At 40.0% G+C, this 21,805-nt stretch overlaps 1 protein-coding gene across 6 annotated transcripts in view; it reads left to right on the top strand.

Annotated features, from left to right (window-relative positions):
• The window catches only part of synrg (synergin gamma), a 48,562-nt gene extending 29,454 nt beyond the window's left edge, over window positions 1–19,108 (top strand). For 4 of the 6 annotated variants that reach the window (XM_023350790.1, XM_023350792.1, XM_023350793.1 and 1 more), the window contains 8 exons: window positions 2,729–3,274; window positions 5,942–6,105; window positions 6,190–6,243; window positions 7,059–7,155; window positions 8,039–8,187; window positions 9,106–9,216; window positions 9,328–9,366; window positions 18,143–19,108. In XM_023350790.1, the coding sequence (XP_023206558.1) occupies window positions 2,729–3,274; window positions 5,942–6,105; window positions 6,190–6,243; window positions 7,059–7,155; window positions 8,039–8,187; window positions 9,106–9,216; window positions 9,328–9,366; window positions 18,143–18,274 (1,292 nt within the window). In that variant the 3' untranslated portion in view covers window positions 18,275–19,108. The remainder of the gene's footprint in view (window positions 1–2,728; window positions 3,275–5,941; window positions 6,106–6,189; window positions 6,244–7,058; window positions 7,156–8,038; window positions 8,188–9,105; window positions 9,217–9,327; window positions 9,367–18,142) is intronic. The other 2 variants (XM_023350791.1, XM_023350795.1) reach the window with 1 other exon arrangement.
• Window positions 19,109–21,805: the final 2,697 nt, after the last annotated feature.

A 21,805-nucleotide genomic window follows, 5' to 3' on the forward strand; every position in this document is an offset into this window, starting at 1 on the left:
ATTTTATATTTTTATTCATTCTTACCAGGAGTGGCAATAAATGTGCCTGTTACTGTTCAGTTCAGGCATTTAAATGATCAAAATAACATATTGTGTTAAGAATAATCCACTGTGTGGGAGGGAGCATGTCTTTCCCAAATAAAGTGTTATGTCCTGAAATCTAAATTATGCCATTGCCATATTGAGAGTGCCAAATGTTTTAGGATTTTATTGTTACACTCTCAGCTGAAAAGATGTTAAAGCCAAATGTGTCGACAATTTGATTCCGATTTTCACAGTTTGTCTTCTCATCCGGATTTTTGCATGTAAAGGGAAACTGTCAGATCAAATTTTTCCCTCATTTTTGCTCGGTTTTCAACACCCTAACAGTAGGTGAGGTTTGTTGACAAGCAATGTGGTTTTACCAGTTCCATGGGTAAAACTGAATCAAAATGGAAAAACTCTGCGTTTGGGACTAAAGATGGTAAGTAGCATACAGCTGCTGCTGATCAAATGCAATTGATCACCTCATCAATTGTGTGACAACTTTGACAGTTTGCTACTATGGAGCATTGAGGTACGTGTCAACACTATGCCAAGAGGGTAAGACATTAATCCAATGCCACTTCATTTACCCAGAAAGTGTGGTTTTTATATTTGGGTAGGTGTGAATGTACAATCAAACTCTGATCCAGACCAAGAAAGCAAACTTTGCTCCGTCTAAACATGTAGGTCTCATCTCGGTTGAAGTAAAATCTGGTTTGGTTCGAATGCATATGCGGACTATAGTGCAGGGAATTCTGGGTAAATGCAACCAAAACAAAATCCCGAGTCTAGCGATAGCTGGAGAAATGGCTCGTCTTCTCCTGCTAAAGACAAATCCTATAGTCACTAAAACCTGATGCCACTCCATTTTAGTTAACATTCAGTGAAGAAGGAATTTGGATTCAATATCTTCTTCAATGTCGTTTCCTTCAGTGGCTCTTGATGCAGCACCACCACAGGTGAGGTGGTGAACAAGTTTTTCAAAGGGTTTGGATTGTTTGAGACTGTGCCATGTGAAAGCGAACCACACCGGCTGAAAATTTAACAAATGTTGCTATTTGGTTCCCTGATTAAACCGAGTCTACCAGAATATCAGCTGTGAAAACGTCCTTAGTGTTCCTGGAGTCTTCACCGCACCAGAGTGTTGACCCTCTACATGCACATTAGGTTTTAGGTTATTTTTCAGCCATAACACCAGGATGCCTTGCTGGTCATTAAGTTGACCGTGAACGCCTCTGTTTTTTATTGTAGACCCATTGTCCCCTATCTGTCCCCCATCTGAAGTTTAATAGCAGTCAGTTAATTTCTTTATTGAAGCACCATTTCGTGAAAGAATAGGCCAAAATTATTGGTGCTTAAGGTGTTTTTATGTACTTCTGAAGCATGTGGTGGGCATAATTTTTCATCGCATAGCTTTTAAAATTTACTTGGATCTTTATTTCTTAAAGATCGTTGACAGAGGAAAATCTGTTGTTTGGGCACTTGAGATTTTATTAAAAAACATCACAGAATACATGCAAGCCAAAAAGAGAATTAGATCACTAATTTTATCATCTGCTCACCTCACCAGAAAATGTTTTGCCAACTGTTCAGCAGTGTGGCGTCTCACCTCTGATCTCCAAGACATAAAAGGGACGGTGAAAGGAATGACAGCTGGCTTGTAATGGAGACAGTTATACATCCATTTTAACATCACGCTACAGTAAAATACCCTAATTAAATAAATTGCAAAAATTCTTATTTTAGGAGTAAATTTTTCCCATTATTTTGAAATTGAGGTGGACTAACATGTTTTATTTCGAAATGTTTATATATGCATTTTTCAATCTTGAGAGCATCATGGAAACAGCCTTTTGAAAGACGTTACAACTACAGTAGGTAACTTTTATGAACTATGTTTTTTAATATATTTAAAACTCTTGCCATGTTGTCGCTGTTATTACAGGAAAAGACGAGACAGATAATCTGTGAAAAAATTTACCTAAATTTTTTCACCTTGCTTAATGTTCTAATGGTGGAGAAACAACTCACTGTTTATCCAATGTCATTGGTTGCGATGCTAACTAGCCTGAGCATTCATGGCAGGCTCTGCTGTGGGGAACTAGCTGTAGCGTAGCAGCGAACAAGGGGGAGGATGTGCATACAGGAGTGTGATTCACATTGCTAAGACTTTCCAAAAGCAGAAAGCACAATACGATGCAGCAATACAACCAACACTAGCAGGAAAAATGGCTTGTAGTATTTTATGAATGACTAAAGAGAAATCCGACATCCACTAAGATCTGACGCCTCTCCATTTTTATTCACATTTCGTGAAGGACGTTTTGCTTAGTGTCTTCTTCTTCTTCAGAGGTTTTTGTGTCATTTCCCTTAATGATTCTTGGTGCAGCATCACCACAGGCAAGAGAGGGGGATTAGGTTTTTAGAAGGGTTTGGTTTGTTGGACACAATGTACCGTGAAAGCGAACCGCACCAGCTGAAGATATAACGCATGTTGCAACTTCAGCTGTGAAAGCAACCTAAAAGTCACTGAAATAATTTGAGCATCATTCAAAGACAATAATTAATGAAATTCATATCCATGATCAGTGTATGTATACTTCCTAAATTCTTACTGTATGAATAATGCAACAGCTTGTTTTTCATCCTTGTGTCTTCGTGCTATTCCCACGAACCACCCAGTATGTCTGTGTTGTCGTTATAGAAAGAGACGACATGAAGTTTGACCCGTTTGGGACGTCGGCCCTCAGCACACTATCCAGCTACGACTGGTCAGATCGAGATGAAAATCTGGCCAGCGATCTGAAAAAACCCCAGGGCATGGAAGGGGCTTCTCTATCATCTTTAGTACCGTCACAGAGGAACGAACTCAGCTTTGGCAGCACTGAAAACATGTCCAACGGCTCCCCGGCAAAGGTCATGACCTCTTTAGCCTCAGAGAACGGATCTTCGGGAGGCGACAAGTTCGAGGCCTTTGCCGACTTCGGTTCCTCGGAGCAGCCCGGCGACGACAATGACTTTGGAGATTTTGCCAGTACTGTTTCTGAAAAGTCGGACTCGCCCGCTGTCACTACGGAGGCGGGTTCGGAGGGAAACCTTGGCGAGTTTCTGGACGAGTTTGGCACGTTCCAAGGGGACAAGCCCAAATTCGACAAGTTTGACTTCCTGAAAGCCAGCGCTCAAACCAAAGTCAAATCCAGCGAGGAGATGATCAAGAACGAGCTCGCAACCTTTGACCTGTCTGTTCAAGGTGAGTCTTCATGACCTTTCAACCGCATCTGTACATATGTAATGTAAACATGTTTATGCAGTTTACGTACACCAAATAAAAACACGTTTTTTCTCACTGTCTAAAGTTAAATCTGACTAAAACTTCTCTTGTTTTAGGTAAGTTAGATTTACCAAATCTTAACTTGTGGCTAAATGCCACAATAATGAGAGAATACATCCAAAGATTTGTTACATAATTTTGCTATTATATATTGAATGTAAACAATAGACCATGTGTTATTTTTTTAAATCTGTATCTCAAATCGTAATGAAACTCTGCAGTGCCCTCTGGAGGGAAGGAGAGATTTTTTTTCCATTGCATTACTTAGCTAAACTATTGAATTCTCTCACAATAAATTTACAGATACACCCCCGTTTTAGTAAACAGTCACAGTGATAATAAATGTCTATTTAAAATTGTACATATTTACACATCTAAAGAGCCTCGTCACTGAAACCGTGTTTATACATTTGTACCTATTTGGGGCAGAATATGGTGAAGATTGGACTGCGCATGAAAATCAGCCCCTTTATTAACCATTTAGACTACAAACACTAAAAACACACAAGCAAAAGTGTTGGATAAAAAACAACTTTACAATACTCTAAATAGTTTGGAAGTGTTTTTCTTTGTTTTCTTCTTACAGAAAGTTTCTGTCTTAGAGCAGGTGTAGAAAACCCAAGATTGACCTGTTTTGCCTCTGGCATTTTGCACATACGTTTGTGCTGCGTTTGCATCCTAAAGAAAAAGATATAAAACTTCAGATAACTCACACATAAGATATCAACATACATGGAGACGCCTTACAAAACATTCTATAGTAGCAGTAAGACTTTCAGTGTTCAAGATGCCGCATGAACAGATTAGAAATACATGCAAAGCAAAAAAGTTCCCACAATATCCATAGGGGGCTTTGTACAATGGAACCTACTAACAGTCCTTCTAAAATTGCACCTCTACATTGTAAAGTTCAGTTAAACTTAGCCGGAAGAATAGTCATCCTTTAAACTATCGATTTTCACAGAGATTTTGTGAAAACTCTATGTTCAGACAAAAAGAGCTGACATTTTCTACAGTAAAACACAAAGTACCATCAAATCTACATCCTCTGCTCTCTCAACTGATCTCTTAGTGGACATGTGTTTGTCCATGTGGGAGTGACAGAGAGAAACATATGAAATGAACAGGAACGTGGACTTTAAATTATTTCAGTTTGCTGAAATAACTAAAAATTTATCACATTTCCGCAAGACCAAACTGGTGAGTTCTGTCCATCAGTAAAATCTAATCTGAGTGATGTTGAAGTGAAACAAAATCAAACAGCAGCAAAGTTTTCAGATTTCCAAGGGGAGCAGCTGAATGTAATCTCCAATCTTTCGGCTCTTCGCCGCTCTACCTCCACCTGATCTGTAATGGAGCCGTCAGACATTAGATGGTGGTGTTGCCATGACAGTCCTGCTCTAATGGCACTGACCGCCGAGATGGATTATCGGAGGCCCGAAAAATCCATGAGCCGAAATTAACCGGAACCGCTTTAAGGCCGTTTGTTCCTTCAACTGCTGTTACGTTCCACAAATAATTAATTACACAGAGATAAAAGCCCCCATGAGACTCCTCCCTCCCCGGGCCGGGTTTAAATCGTCTGAAGTAGAAGGGCCTCACTATAGTTTCTTTGCCCCGTGTAGCAGTCATCTGATTGCAGTGGGGTTTTGTGGCGGGGTGAGTGGTTGTGGGGCAAGATGACACGTCCCTCTGTTGGGGTTGTGGAGGAGCTGGGGATGGATTACCCGACTCTGGATGAGCTTCAGGTCCTGTTAGAACACCGAGGGCTTCAGTTTGTGGCCGTGTTTGGTGTGGTACATTGCCAGGATTTGTTTGCCTGCGAATTATTCCTGTTTGCATATCCCTGGCTTTGTTTAATAACTAATTATTATTTGTCAAAAATGAAGCATTAACTCACCCCATAAAAGTGTTTAGGGAATTGAGAGAGAGAGAGAGAGAGAGAGGGAATTAATGCAAGTGTACCATCACTGCAAGCTGCTAAAAATAAGTATTCACACCTAATGAAACTTTCCTCATTTTGTGAAGTTACAACCACAAGCTTTTGTGTATATAAATGGGATTTTGTACAAAGTAAATCATAATTATGAAATTTACGTTTCTGCTGATTAAATACCATAATATGAGCCTTCAACATGTATCTGAAACATTGCGCTTGAAGGGCAAGCTATATCAATTAACTATGTTACTGTCATTCAAATGCAACATTTGAATTAAGGCCATTTTCACAAGCTAGAACTAAAAATGCATTGAACTTAACCTTCCTTCAGCACCTTTCTTTCACCTTTTCTCTCCCTCTACTTCAAACTGTTTGTTGTCTTCACTCCTGAAAGCTGAGCAGCGCACAGTAGCCAGCTACACCGCCCAGGAGGCAGAATCTGGCGGTGTTAGTAATTCGAGTTCATTTCAATCTCTAATCATATTTAATATAACAAAAAACTTCAGTCTGAAGGTATGGCATTGCGCTGCAATCAAATTACATGTAGAGGAGGATATATTTGGATATATTTTGGAAGTGGTTCAACCGTTTTGACCAATTGTTTGTTGTTCCTTCTCTGGCCTTTTCCTCTCCCGTCCCGGCCTCAGGCTCTCACAAACGCAGTCACAGTTTGGGCGAGAAGGAGATCGGGCGTTCGCCTCCGTCTCCCGCTCCGGAGCAGCCTTTCAGAGACCGCTCCAACACGCTGAACGAGAAGCCCACCCTGCCCGTCATCAGGGACAAGTACAAAGACCTGACCGGGGAGGTGGAGGTGAGCGAGTCCCTCAGTGTGCTGCAGCTGTTTTGTTTTGGTTTCGTCTTTGTGTGAGCTAACTGCAGCTCCTGGTTGCTGCAGGAAAGCGAGCGGTACGCATACGAGTGGCAGAGGTGTCTGGAAAGCGCTCTGGAGGTTTGTGTCCGACTTTGTCACCATTCAGCATTTTGTTAGCGTTTCTGTCCCAGGTCTTCCCTCATGTACGACGGAATATTGGGACCATAGTAAGAAAAAACATACAAAATAAAGTCAAACTATGAGAATAAAAATATATAATATAACAAGAATAAAGTCATAATATTTGAATAAAAAAGTCAGCATTATGAGAATAAAGTTGTAGTATTTCAAGAATAAATCCGTCTTTAATCAAGATCAAAGTCATATTTTGAGAATTAAGGGCAAATATGAGAAAAGTATAAAGTCATATTTTGTCAATAGTCATAGTATTATGATTATTATTTATGAAAATGTCCATTATTTTTGTAATTCTATTACTTTATCATAATTTTATTACCTTATTCTTGTCATTAAAATTTATTTTATTTTCTTGGCTTGGCCCTAACCCTCCGTTGTACTTCTGCAGATATGAAGGCAAACTATTTCTCTCCAACACAAAAGGGATTGAAAGATGTTTTGGATTTTTATTTTAAGGGAACAAAACGCTTCGTTGATATGTTTCAACATTTCTGAGGAAACCAGATTCCTAAAAATACTCACCACCCCCCAAAAAAAGAATCAGTTTGCTGAGATTTTCTACTAGAGTGACTAACTAAAGCAAACTACGCCTTGTGCACTTGTGTCGTGGTACCAAACATTTCTATCTTTCACCTGTACATATTGAAACACAATGTTCACTCAGCAGCAGAGCTTATGCTCACTAATGTTGATGATGATGATGAACAGAAATAGCATGTGTGACACAACGCTGGCTTCTGTCGCTCCTCGTTAAGGTCATCACCAAGGCCAACAACACCCTGAACGGCATCAGCAGCTCGTCTGTCTGCACCGAGGTCATCCAGTCTGCCCAGGGCATGGAGTACCTGCTGGGTGAGGAACCACACACACACACACCTGCACGCCTACACACACACGCACACACGCACACACACACACACACACACACACGCACACACACACACACACACACTACAAACACCAGGCACCTCAAATTTAAATCACTTCCCTAACATCACTTTGTTGGACTGAGTTTTAAAAGGCGAAGAAGAAACGATTAATCGGATTAATCACAATGAATTGATTTTTGAAATAATCGTCAATTAATGACGTGATTGATTAATCATCAACTTAGGCCTGTAACAAGTTTAGCTAGAGTTAAACAACTTATTGCAATAAACAATAATATTGTTGTTTGGGGACCATTTTCAAGTAATATAATGGAAATGGCCTAATAATGTAAGAACCCATTATAAAGATCAATAAACTTTAAATTCTAACGAACATTTAACACTGGAACAACAGAAACGACAAATAAAGTGAATTATAAACACAATTGCTATTCAAAAAAGGGGCTAGTTTAGACCAAAGCACCAGACTGAAGACTTTTATCATCCAGTTTTTGGTAGAAAGAAAAAAAAAACAATAAATCGCTTAAATGGAAATGATTGATTTTGTTTTAATTTATCATGTGAATAATTGATTTCCTGATTTTTGTGACAGGCCTACATTAACATGTACAGACTCCAACAAAGGCAATTTGCTGAAAGAACAAAAGCTGGGAGTAGTGATTAAGCCAAAACTGTACAAAAAATAATAAACATTTTACAATTAAGATAAAAACAAAAAACAACCCTTGTCTGAAAATAAGTTTTACCCACAATGCTTCATTTTTTATTTTTATTTTTTTGCAATGAAGCATGAGAATATGGTGGTGTTGGGTTTTTTTTCATATGTCTGTGTGTTTTGTAACCAGGTGTGGTGGAGGTGTACCGGGTCACCAGGCGAGTGGAGCTGGGCATCAAGGCGACGGCGGTGTGTTCAGAGAAGCTGCAGCAGCTGCTGAAGGACATCAGCCGGGTCTGGAACAACCTCATCGGCTTCATGTCGCTGGCCAAACTCGTAGTGAGTCGCTGCGAAACGTTCACGCTCCCACAAACACTTCACCGATGAAGTGTTAGGTGATGTCGCTCCAACGAAGTAAAATCAATAATTTATTGTTTATTTTTGTTTGTTTCTTGTTTTCCCTGGTAGATTTACACTCAGATCAACGGAAATAATTGGCAGCTTGGATTTATTTCTCAAGCTTTTCAGAGACCAGACGTTTGATTTTTTTATCACACATTTTTCTTCAGCTAAGCCAGTGAATTTTAAGAATCAGTTAAGGTTTTCAAATTTAGGTAAAAAAAACAACAACAAAAAAACTTTACTAATCTGAAAAAAAAGAAAAGATTTTTTCATAACTTCTCCGGTTGTCTGAACGCTCTATCCATCCATTATACTTTTTCTCCATCCATCTGTTCATCATTTCATTGTTTCCTCTATACAGTTAATAACTTCTTTTATTAATCTTTCCATTCACTGTTTCTTCCTCCTCTAGAAACACAGATAAGATGGAAATAAATATAATTTTTTCATATCAGCCCAGTTTTATTTATCAGACCGATACATTAAAAATGACTAAAATCAACTGATGTTATTTCCAATATATTGTGCATCTTTGATTATCTCTTTCTATCCATCCAGTATGCAGTCTAATTAGACTCCATATTTAAATCCAGACCACTATAGGCACATCTGTCAAGTTGAATCTTGATTTTTTTGGTGCGCTGGAAAAGTTTGTAACTTAAACATAAAAACTGTTCAGGAGCCAAAAAGGTTTAGACAAAATAAAACCGATGACACATGAAGAGATTTAATGCAACCAGACCCAACGTACATGAAACAGACATGATTGCATGCCGCCCTGCGGCAGGAGGTAAACCACGTTGTGTGTTTTGTGTGTGTGTGTGTGTGCGTGTGTGTGTGTGTGTGTGTGTGCAGCCAGATGAAAGCTCCCTGGATTTCTCCTCCTGCATCCTGCGGCCCGGCATCAAGAACGCCAAGGAGCTGGCGTGTGGAGTGTGTCTGCTGAACGTCGACGCTCGCAGCAAGGTTTGTGCCCGCGGACACACGCCGGCGGTCGAAACGTGTTTCCGTGAATGCTGCTGTTTCTCCGCCGCCCGCACGTAGCCACTGATGTCTGACTTTGAAACATTTTTGCAGAACAAAGAGGGAAGCGCTATTGGACGTCTGTTAAAACGAGTATGAACCAGTCAAACTGTCATCTGAATCTCATCCTTCTTTTTTTTTTTCTTTTCTTCTTGGGAACTCTGGGGGCCTATTTTCCTCTAACATTCGGGCACTGCAGGGGGCCAAAGTGACAGGATCTACCTATCCTCTATTACAGTCCAGCAGCTTCCTTGACACATTTGCATAGAAGTTATTTCACTGTGCAGAACTTTAAGAAGTACAAAAGGTTTTTGTTTTTTTTTATCACATTCACTGGAGCAGCAGCTTTTCTTCCTGGGTTTGATTATTGTGTCTTGTGTTCAGCAGCGATTTTCTCTTCCATCCATTTTGCTTGGAAATTGTAAACACACATTTATTACCCTTTGCTAATGTAAACAGATGGGCTCGCTTTTCCTCTGCATCGCCGCCGCCTGCACTGCTGGAGCCTGACTGCATGCTTGTCATTGTGCGTGCGAACTAATTTCTTCAGTCATTTTTAGTTTGCTTTAGTTTTTTAATGTGGCAGTGTCACATTACGTTTAGATTTAGTTAAATTACAGAAAAAATAACTTTATGGGGATTTTTGCATATGGAGAGCAAAAGGAGAGAAACGCATGTTGATTGTTGGTCAATTAAGAATACCGTTTCATTCAAGTTCTTTATGTCCCTGTAAATATTGTTCATTGGGTTTAAGTCTTTACAATATTTTATCCTTTTCATCTTTTATTTTTCTATTCAGCAACCTAATATGTTTCTGTTTTGGTATATCTTAATAATATGTCTTAAGTTTAATAATGTAAGAAAATCTCACGTTTCTGTTAACTCAGTCATTATTTAGCAGAGGTGACACAAATAATTTGTTAAAATGTAATTAAGTCCTTCATTTTTTAATTTAGTTTATTGTGAAAAATGAAGCCCTTCAAGTTAAGTAAAGCAGTCGATACGTCTGATAAAAGAGAAAACTCAGATTTTTTTTTAAAATGGTCGCTTATCTGTCAACAGTCGATTCATAAGATCAATTAACTTTAGATTAACCCATTAATTGATAACTTGCATCCTTGATTGTCATGTAGTTGAACTACTCAGCTGCACAGAGATGTGCCGGGGAATGAGAATGTTTAGGAAAAAAAAAATCAGTGAAACTCTGAAAGGTGTGGCATGGATGTTTATTTAAACGTCTTTTATAACACAGTGGACCCTGAGCGTCGTCCACCAATAGCTCAAGTTTAAATCTTGTTGAGACGCCCTCCAAAGACACAAAAAGAAATGGTGCCGAAACGATAAATGAGATTAACAATGATCGAGAGTTTATTGAAATAGTTAACAAATTTAGTATTCGATTAATTGTTAACTAAAGTGTACAGATTGAAAATAAGGCCATTTACTCAAAGTTCAACACACCTAGAGCATTAATTAATTCAAAATTATACATATATACATTTTTGCATGTAAAATTGCATGTATGTTCAAGCCAGAAGTTCTCAGTTGATGTCTGAAGTATTTAGTTTTTTAGATGATCAGCATCATTTGCTACAAATTGATCAAGCGTACACTAAAGGAATGCTGTGGTATTGCATTTTAGATGATAAAATTTTTATTTTTCTTATTTACAGAAAGAATTCGAATTATTTGTTTATTTGCATCTTTAATGTATTTCCAATGTATAAAAAAGGATTAATGTTAAATGAAAAAGATTTTTACTCAATTGATCGACAGAGTATTTGATCGATTGTCAGAAAAGTAGATTAATCGGCAGAGTAATCGTTAGTTGCAGCCCTAAAAGAAGCCAAAAGTTGAAAGAAACTGGAAAACTATTGATCAGGGCCACTTAGTGATATGGTGTTAAACACCAATACACAGATCAGGGGTAGATCAACATGTTGCATGAACGGTACTCCTTTTTAAAGAAAAAGAAATAATTAATGATTGTAGTTTGACGGAATGAGCTGAATTGTAAAGTCACATTCGTCTAGTTGAGAAAGCAGCAGAGGCTTGTAGCATCAAGACTTACATCATCGTCGAGTTGATTTTGTTCCCCGATTATTTTTATTGAGCCGTAAACCGGTCAGTGTAGTTGCTCGTGAATATGTAAAATCTTTAGCTCTCTGTGTCTCTATACAGGCCCTTTAAATGCCAGGTGTGTGTCACATGACTGCCCAGTGTGTGCTCTAATTGAAAGCCTGTCTGGCTGCTGCTGCTTCCATCTATTGGCACAGACACGCGGTTGTCTCCAAAGCTTCTGTACCACAGCATGTCAAAATAACTATCAAAAGATAACAACACACTCTGGAATAAGTGGAGCTCTGTCACTTTGGCACCTCAGGCTGGAGTTTTTTTTTTTTGTTTGTTTTTTTTTGCACTTTGGGATTGGTTCCTTCAAGGTAACAGGGTTCGTTTCCATTTTTTTCCCCTCTCTCACCTCCACCTCGAGGTAGCTGCTCACCTCCCTCCCTTTCAGCTAACAACCGTTGCTGTTTCTAATAACCGTTCTCCGAATGGGGGATGGAAGGGGTTGCTGCATGGCTGGGTCCACCGTGGTGATTTTTATCGGAGCGGGGCAGCTAATGGTGTTCGCAGAGCCTGCGGTTTAACACTAGGATGATACAGTTTTCGAGTCCTTCCCATATCGGCTCAGCAGGGCCAATAGGCCGGAGTCCACCCTGACGACTCTGATGGCTCAAATTAGCATCCCTTCTTCAATTGTAAATGTGGTCGTTGACCGTCAGGCCAGAAGGTAGGAATGTGAATAGTCCATGTTGGGGGTGGGTATCTATGATACCTGCAGGAGATCAGGTCTCCTGTAGGTAGTGCTCTTCAGTTTAGTTTTGAAGCATACATGAAGTGTTTTTGGAGAGATGTGACCTTTTGCAGCTGATCCATGATGTTGTGCTGCATTATCCAGGTCATTTTGCCAAATGTACATAGAGTTTGCAAAACATAGAATCTGTTTCAAAAAATATGCAAAGGTTTTTCTAAAAGAAATTAGTAATGTTTCTCTTTGAAATAAAGCTAAGAGGGTATAACATGACAGTTTAGAAATAAACTAACCAAATTAATTGTGTTGATCCACCTCAAAAAAATCATGCAAAAAGTGTAAGCAAAAGAAATCTGGGAGACTTTGCACATGCAAATTTGCATGCAGCCTTTTGTGCTGTGGAGGATAAATAGGTGACTGCTTCACCTATTTAGTTCACAAGAACTAATGGCATTTATTTCAGTCATAATCTTGCGGGGGGTGACCAAGGTTCCATCACTATGTGACAGCTGGTCAGCAAACCTGGCAAACATGATTGACATGGCAGCACTGAATGCACATGTGCTTTATCAGGCATGCATTGGGGTGCAGGAGAGACGGGTGGACTTCCTGGTTGAGCTTGCAAAAGAGTTCGGTAACTCTCATGTGAGTGAGAAGAAGGCACACAAGGAGAAACTGCTTCGGCAACAACCTTCCACACCCAGCTCAGGCAAAAGGGCGAAGTGTCAGGTCAACCATCGATGCAGGATGCGTGTCCTGAGGCCGAAACATCATCAGTGACCCCTCACACCCCCACCATGGACTGTTCTCCCTGCTGCCCTCTGGAAAGAGGTTCTGCAGCATCCGGTGCAGGCCCACCTGGTTCCGAAACAGCTTTTTCCTACTTGCCATCAGACTTTTATTTTACTCACAACATTGGAACTTCAAACATTATCCTGAGCCGTATGCAACGAAATTTCGTTCTTTATACACCCTGTGCATTGAAAATGACAACAAAGTCAGTCTAAGTCGAAGTCGAAGTCTAAGTCTATTGTGCAACTGTGAGATGCGTTGAGGCCATTACCAGGGTACTGATAAGGTAATGGCCCTATTTACTGAACAAAAGCACCTGCTAGATAAAATCCTTCAGGCCAGTTGGACTATCGAAGCCGATATAGGTATACGTCAAAGTGGACTAACTCTAGCCATTCTAGTGAGGGCAGCGCGCCGCTCATCGTCTCTGGTCGTCCCTCCACCGCTCGGCCGCAGCCAGATGGATGATGCGAGCGAGACGCGGATGACTGCGAGGCATCTCGGCAGATGTGGCTTAAGCATTAGTCAGGAGAGAGGCAGATAATAGACCTGCACACACACACACACACACACACACACACACACACACACACACACACCCCTCACTCCTCTGTGACCAGACTTAAACCGACATTTATACCAATTTGTTTTGCCTGTGTGCCACTAGCTTGAGATTAATAATGCGTCTTTTAATTACGATTTTGGCAGAGCCGCAGTGGTGAGAAGGCATTAGAGGTCAGACTCCCCCTTTGACCGGCAGAAGGCACTGATTGGTGGCTTGTCCTGTGGTGAAGGAAAGCTGATTTGTTTGTTCCAGAAAAAGTACAAAGAAGGGAAAGTAGAGGTGTAGAGATGCTGTTAAGGAACAGATGAACCCAGGCTGCTTAGTTTGAGCCTCGTTCTCCTGAAGAGTTTTATTTTTTCAAACTATTAGCCGATCTAATCCTTTGTTTGTTTACCGTTGAACAGGCTGGGAGCCGAAATGCTGTACTGTTAACACCAGTTTAGATACACTGAATGAAATTATGCATACTCCTTTTTTCTCACTTTCCAAAGTTAAATCAGACTTCTACGAGCAACTTTTCTCAGAATTTTGTGACGGCCACAACAAAACACCGACTTTGTTGTCCTTCAACACTTTGGCTGTATTCTGAGGGTTCTTGTCCGTTTGGAAGAACAATCCGAGTCCAAGCTTTGACTTCCTGGCTTTAGGTGTCACTTTAGGATTTCCACATAATGTTCTTTCCTCATGATGGCATCTGTCTTGTGAAGTGCACCAGTTCCTCCTGCAGCAAAGCAGCTCCGCAATATGATACTGCCACCGCCATGCTTTACAGGGAGTCCATGCATCCTTAGAAAGTCTTACGTTCATGTGCCTAAAATTAAGGCCTTAAATTCATGAGAGAATGCGTCATGTAATTTTTAATATCAAAGTTATGAAACGTAAACAACAACTGCACATGTGTTTGTGTGGGTAATTTTTGGTAAAAAAAAAAAAACCCAACTTGTTCTTCATTCAGTACTCAAGCAAAGCGATACCTCTTGATAAAATTAGTAAAGTAAAAGTACATGTGCAGCATAATAAAATACTCCTAAACATATATTTTCTCTCCAAAATGTTACTCCAGAAAACGTAACTAGTTACTCCCCAATTCTGCTAAAGAGAGAGTAATCATCATCAGATGTTAATAAATAAATATTCCTTCTCTCATTATTGCGACAAAACATAGAAGCTGAATAACAGAATAAAACAGGAGATGTTTGCTCTGATTCAGGCTTACGCGCCTTTTTATTCAGTGCATGTAAACTTCCGGGTTCAGCTGTGTGTTCCGGCCTCAAGACAGTGAAGCGATGACAAAAGGCAGCTGCGTTTGGAGCCTCATGAAATTATCATTAACTTTAAAAAAAAAAAAAAAAAGAAGCCATTTTTAGCAAAAGTTAAAAAACAATCTTTGCAATTAAGCTAGATTAGCCAAAACGGGAGATCTGCTCGCCTGAATATGAAGCTTGAATCATCTGATGAAAAGGTCAGGCAAACAATTATACTCCATTTGATCCGACTGATTACAAAAGTAGCCATTGTTGGTTCAGAGCGGCGGTTCTAAATGTTTCTAGTCTTAAAAAAAAACAGGATGTTTCCGATCAGCTTCCGTTGACGTCAGAGCCTTCGCAGGTTTGAGCAGAATGAGGCGGATTCGTTATAGATGACCGCTCTGTTTTTATTTTTTTCATTCCTACACGCCGTCCTCCTTCCTTCACTCCCGACCCCGGCGGCCCGGAGCACAGCTTCGCAGGAACCAGTAGGCCGGGGCCACAAAGGGCCGCTCTGAACTGGAAATCACTCCGCTAAGGGAAATGTGAGCAGAGTGCAAAACGTGTCATTCAGTCTGCATTAGGGAGGCAGCGGAGCGTCTGAGCCGCACTCTGCATTCAGACAGGTGGAGACGTATTTCGCTTAATGGTGTGTTATAGCGCTGAGATGAATTTATTTATTTATTTATTTTCTGCTGTTTGCGTCTCCTACGATTCACTGCACATGAGTCATTCCTCGCTCCGGCTTCGCCTCAATTATTCCACCGGGGGAGAACGACTCCTTGGCTGCACATCACACACATTAGCTCCCGCCGGTTGCACACACACACAAACGCGCGTGGCTACAGCTGCGGCCAGTGGAAACGCGGACTCAACGCGGGGGGGTCATATCGCCACGTTTAGACCAAATCAGATCACACTGAGAAGCAGAGGGCTTTCACTGTTTTATATCACAATACGTAAATGGAGTCGGGTCGCTTTTAGCCGCCTCACGCTGCTTCCTGTTTCATGTAAATTAACTGGATATATCACTAAAAAGATATGTTTTCCTCACTATTTTAGGTATAAAAGGGAAACGTATGTATTATGTTGTTTCATGAGACAGAGTTATGTATGTAAAGAGATTATTTTTGTTTCATAGTTTCATTTTACACCTAAGGAAAACCTAAAATTCAACAAACCTAGGTCTCTGTTTGGTCGGTGTGTTTCAAATGACTGGATGCAAGCGGCCTGGAGACCCTCCAATAGCAGGAAGTGAACCTTAGCGCAGGGCATTCTGGGTAAATACGGGCAAACTAAACGCACAAGTCTAGTGCTACTGGGAGAAATGGCTTGTAGTCGTTTACCAAAAGAGAAATCCAATTACCACTAGAATTTGATGCTCCTCCATCTTTGTTTACATTTCTTGAAGAAGGAAGTTGCGCTCAGTGACTTTTTCAGAGGTTTTTATGTTGTTTCTTTCAGTGGTTCTTGGCGCAGCGCCACTGCAGGCGAGGAGGGGAACAGGTGTTTCCCCTCCTCGCCTGAACAAAGACATAGAAGGGCTCTGATTATGGCCATAAAACTTCTTCATTAAAAACAGTTTTTACACTCTTACATTATTCAGATTTTCTGATAAACATTTTTTCGTGGAGTGAATGACAGAAGTGAACAGTTCGATTGTGCACTAAATAATAAAGACGCAACCAAATTCAGAGCGACACGAGATCAGGAAGTGAGCGGATTTTATTATTTCCGTCTTGGACTTCTCTGAAGTGGAGCCTGTTCAAAGCAGACGGCAAATTCTTTGAGGAAAATAATGTTGCTGAAAAGCGCGTCTACAAAAATTGCTGCCAAAAATCTCTTAATCGTCTTCGACATGCAGCCTCAGAGCGGATCTTGTATCCGTCCCTTTTTTTTTTCCTGCCTCGACGGAGATAATTCACCACAGATGAGTTTTTTCAGCTTCTAAAGAGACATCACTCAAGATGTTTCCTCCTTTGTTCCCTCACATGAGGCTTCAGAGGGAAATTTAACACAAAGTGTTTTCTGTTTGCAGCAGCACACAGCTGAGAGCTGAATTCATGTTTACCGTATCATGAACCATTTTGTTTCTCTGAATTTCACACGCCGTACATATATTCGCTCAAGTGGAAGAAATATCTCAGCGTGTTGTTGGTGTAAACACACGTCTGAACGTGTGACGGCACGACGAATCATTCTTATTCTTTTTAAAATGACGGTTTCTAGGTTTGCGTCACACTCAGACTATACAGACGGATCGATACAGGTCAGATGTTTACGACACATTCAAACCGTTCACTTGGTGTCACAGAAAAAACCCAGAAACGCTTCCATGAGAAATATTATCCGTTAACGTAGTATTTTAAATTTTTCTAATTATTACCATTATTGACTTCAGTCCAAACCTCTTCTATCTGAGTAATTAAAAATGAAAACATTTTAATCCAACCTTTTTTTTGTTTTTTCATGTTGTAGCAAAGTTGCTTGTAACTATGGAAACAAAGGGCTCTACCTTTGTCACCTGGACACACAAATGATGTTTTAGAAATATTGCATACCAGCATATTTAATCCTCACCATATTAAACAAATGTACGTTTTTTGAACAGTTAAACCCTTAATTATCAATTAGCGTCCTTTAGAAAAGAAATACATTCAATATTTTATGCTAATAAGAATTCAGATTTTGTTTTGGGGGGTTGGCGGCCATTATGTGAGAGTCAAAAATTGTCAGCAGGGTAGGGGGGCACAAAATAGACTATTATTATAATGTCAATCTCATATACATATAAAAACTGGGATTTTTAAGTATATTTGAGCCTGGGTGTGTCAAAAACAAAAAAAAAATGTCAGAAACATTTCTTGTGTAAGTTGGTCAAGAGGTTGGTTATTTTTCATACCTTATATTAAAATTATATTTACTGTACGTTAAATTACATTGTCCTAGTAGATTGGTCCACCACAGATTGGACTTTGACTAGGCTATTCTTTCACATTAATGAGTTTTGATCTAAAGGATCCATTTGTTGCATTATTTTCAGTTGTCTCATATCTGAACAAACACATGGAATATTGTATTTGTAAAGTGATGAATTTCAATTGAAGCGGTGCAAAAACATTCAAAATCACTCTGATCCGCTTCATCAGACGGTTTACTGGTTGGGTTCTGTCCTACGCCAAGGCTCTTGCTTCCATTCTGAACAAAATTAACCCCAAATGATGTTGGTCTCTTTGGTTTCTGGTTGGCTTTCACACCTTTCTGCTGACAAACCAACATGAAGACCCACCTTCATGTTGCCGGGTTTCCTTCATGTTGCCTGGTTGCTTTATGTGTGAAATGAAATCCCCTTACCTTTCAGAGTCGTTCGAGGGTGTAGCGGTAAAACAGAACCCACCCTCCGCCCTGTGGATCTGGGTCTCTAAGCGCCTCACCCTTTCTGCCTAACAGGCTTTCAACTCCGAGACGGACAACTTCAAGCTGCTGTACGGGGGCCACCAGTACCACGCCAGCTGCGCCAATTTCTGGATCAACTGCGTGGAGCCGAAACCTCCGGGGCTCATCCTGCCTGACCTGCTCTGAGCTGCCATGGAAACAGAGCAGGAAATAATTAAGTTGAAACGGGCGAAGCGGCCGGTCGCGTCACGCCGACAGCGAGAGGAGGACGTTCAGTCACTGGATTCTGCTGCATTCTTCTTTTTTAGTTCTGTTTATTTCCGATGTTTATCTTTTTTTTTCTCTTTCTTTTTTTCTAACCTTTATCTCATCCATACGAATCACATGGGTCAGTCGGGGGGGGGAGGTTGTATTGAAATCTGTAACTGATGCTGCTTTATTTCACCTGATTATCACTGCACATTAAGGTGATATGAAAAAAATAAGAGTCGTATTTTATTGATTAGCAGTGCAATATGATTAAAAAAAACACTGGCAAAATGGATATGTGTAAACATCTAGAGCTTTTAAAGTCCCTTTTTTTCCCTTCCTTGTGTTTGGTTTTAAGCCTGGCTCTTCATCGTAAGTCGACTTTTACTTGAATTTGTGCAGCAGGCTCGTTTGATGGCGCTTTTTTGAAACAAAATCATTCCGACTCGCCGCTGTACTACAAGGCATTCATCTCTCTATGCGTCCTGTTGAATGTCTTTGTTGAATGAAACCTTCAGCACCTTTCGGGTATTTAAATTGTATTTTATAAATATTTAATGGCATGGCAGAGAGGGGCGTTGAAGGAAATTGTGTTTTGTTTCTGTTCTTCTGTTTGGTGTGGATATTTGAAAGTTATGAAGGAACTAATTGTGTGAAGTTTGACTGCAGCTGATTTTCCCCCCCACCTTTTTTTTTTCTGTATATTACGACGTCATGTTGTAGCATTGTATTTATCTCTGAGTATAATGTGAATAAATAAGAGTGCTTAAAGATTTGCGTCAATGTTAATCATTCTGTTAAGAATTTGAAGAGTAGCTAGAGCATTTTTCAAGCTTTGGGTATTAATATAAACTCATGAGGCTGATATAACACTGATTTTCTTCACGATGTCTGCGCATCCTTAAAAACTCTTACGTTTATCTATCTGAAATTAAAACCTCAAATTCAATAAAATAGTGTAAGTTGGTCTTAAATACATTAATCACAGGCTTTAAATCTGATCATGGCAGGACTTTAAATCTTGTATGTGGCTTTATTTCTCGCAGGACTTTTCTGTCAGGTAAAGTTTGAGTTGTGCGCCGACATCTTTATTGCGTTTTGTTTGGAGGTGGCCAAAGCAACCACTAGTTGACGGGTAAAAAAATATCCTCGCTCGCAGGCTGCAGGGAAAAACCACACCCAGTGAAACCCAACACACAGGAGGCAATGACGTCGACGAAAGAGTAACGTTTTTCCACTTGTGTCGCATTGCTAACCCAAGTGCACCAGAAACGGTTGATGAAGAGATAAAAAACAGTTACAGGAAAAACCAAATACTCTTGATTTGAGTTGACTTGAAATTTGACCCACTTTGCTAATCGCTCTGCTCTTCCTGTTTGCTCCGTTCCTAGTTTCCTTTATTTACTCTTTTTTTTTCATTTTTATTACACTTTTCAGCACATCAAACTAATTCTAATACTTGTCGAAACCCAACCCAAGTTAATAGAGAATGCAGTTTTTAAAATTAAATGTTCATTATTGAACGAGCAAGAAACAAACACAACATGTCCTTGTGTGGGAAATAATGTCTTTGTTATGTCAGTGTTGATAATCTTGGGAATTTTTTTCAATAACTTGATTTTACAAACACAAATCTGTTGAGGTTTGGTTTAGTCTACACTCAGACTATAAACAAAGCCAGTTATTGTTTGAGTACTTTACTCAGCCACATGGTTAGCATGTGGCTAACAACGTTAGCCACATGCTAACATGTACTGTGACACCATGTTTTTCATAGAAAATGAGCTTATAGATTAATCAGTGAAACTGTACAGCCGTCCTCTTAAAGGAAAGCCAAAAATGCAGAAAAGAACAAATATATTTTTTTCTAACTTTCAGCGAGCCGAGAACCTTTCAGCCAGAACTAATGTTAGCTAATCCTGAAGCTAGTCTGGCGTGGATCTCATAAACAAAAAAATACCTCAGTGCTGAATAAAATTTAATCTAAAACGTTATATGCAGTATTTATTATATTAATAAAATATTAGAATTTTTAGAAAAACTATTCGTATTTTACGAATAGTTTTTTCTGAGAATAGTCAGTTCTGAGTGGATTTTAGTTTTAGATTAGATTTTGATCCTTTATTTTTTAATGGCCCCTACCAGCAGCTACTGAGTTTTCTTTGCCTTGATATCTCAGTCTTCAGAGGTTTAACATCAAACTATTATATAGTTTTAACCCCTTTGAGCTTTTTGGATCTATACATCAGTCTGCAGCCAAGTTGTTCTAGAGGTTAAATAGATATTATTAGGGCTTCATTAGTAAAATAGCAGCAAATTAGCTTATTTCATAACTTCATAACCTTTGACCTTCTCTCCTCTGGTCTGTTGAACAGCTACAGTCTCAGATCAGCTCAGACCTCCAGGACTGTCAGCAGCAGAAACAGAAACTTTAAACCTGTTGGGGAAAATATAGACTAGATTTGCTTTGCATTGTCCCCACATGATGGCAATGATACAGTAGGATCCAATTAGATTCCTGAATACAGGTGAGTCTATAGATGAGAGAAAATGCCCCAAACGTTGGATATTAGCTATTAACTAGCGATATTAAAGCCATTTTGTTCACGGTAACATCATCAGCTCTCACTGAAATAAACCGAGTCCCGTTTTCATTAAAAAAAAATAAATGGCGCAATTTATATTTAGCGGGCAAAGAGCAAATAAAATCATTTCTCCCCATTCTGGTCACAACCAGAGGAAAATGAAGCTGTAGCTTCCTCCATCACGGCATTTGACAAACTAAGCCTTCAGAAATAATAATACTTTTTTAAAAAGCAGCGGGTTGAGGCGGTGTGAGCTTCACACGATGTGCTAAAAATAAAATCTGACGGCTGCGGACGCCGCAAAGCTGCGGGAGTCGCGCCGGGCGAAGAGAGGCGATCTGCGGCGGCTGCCGCTCCTAAATTATTGAATTATCCCGACTATCATTTAAATAGTTAAACAGATAGTCTGACATGCGCAGTAAAGTGGCTCCTGAGGCAACGTGACTTCGTACGTGACGACATGACGCTGCTGTGTGGGCGGTTTGATGCCTATGACGTTGGACGGACGTCATAAGTCAGGGTCTTTATTTGCTCGTTCTTTTTCCCTGAACGTCACTTCGCAGTTGTTCCTCAGAGCCTCTTGATCTCACACAAAACCTTAATCTCACCTTCACACCTTACAACAATCATGTCCAGTAAACTGAGTTCACCAACCGCAGAGACCCAGACCGTTTCGGAGAGATCGGATTTCAAGGAACCAGCCAACGGTTCAACTTGTGAGCAGAAGAAGAGTGGAGGGTTGATGGGAAAAATCAGGACATTTTTCAGAAATGTCACTGGAAAACGTTCCTCAAAGGTGGCTCCACTGATAGTCCAGGAACTACAGGAAACTTCTCTGAATGAAAAGATGGAGATCCAGGTGGAAGATGTTGACGACCTTTCA

This window comes from Xiphophorus maculatus, chromosome 18 (genome assembly GCF_002775205.1).
Source record: "Xiphophorus maculatus strain JP 163 A chromosome 18, X_maculatus-5.0-male, whole genome shotgun sequence".
Lineage (NCBI taxonomy): Eukaryota > Metazoa > Chordata > Actinopteri > Cyprinodontiformes > Poeciliidae > Xiphophorus > Xiphophorus maculatus.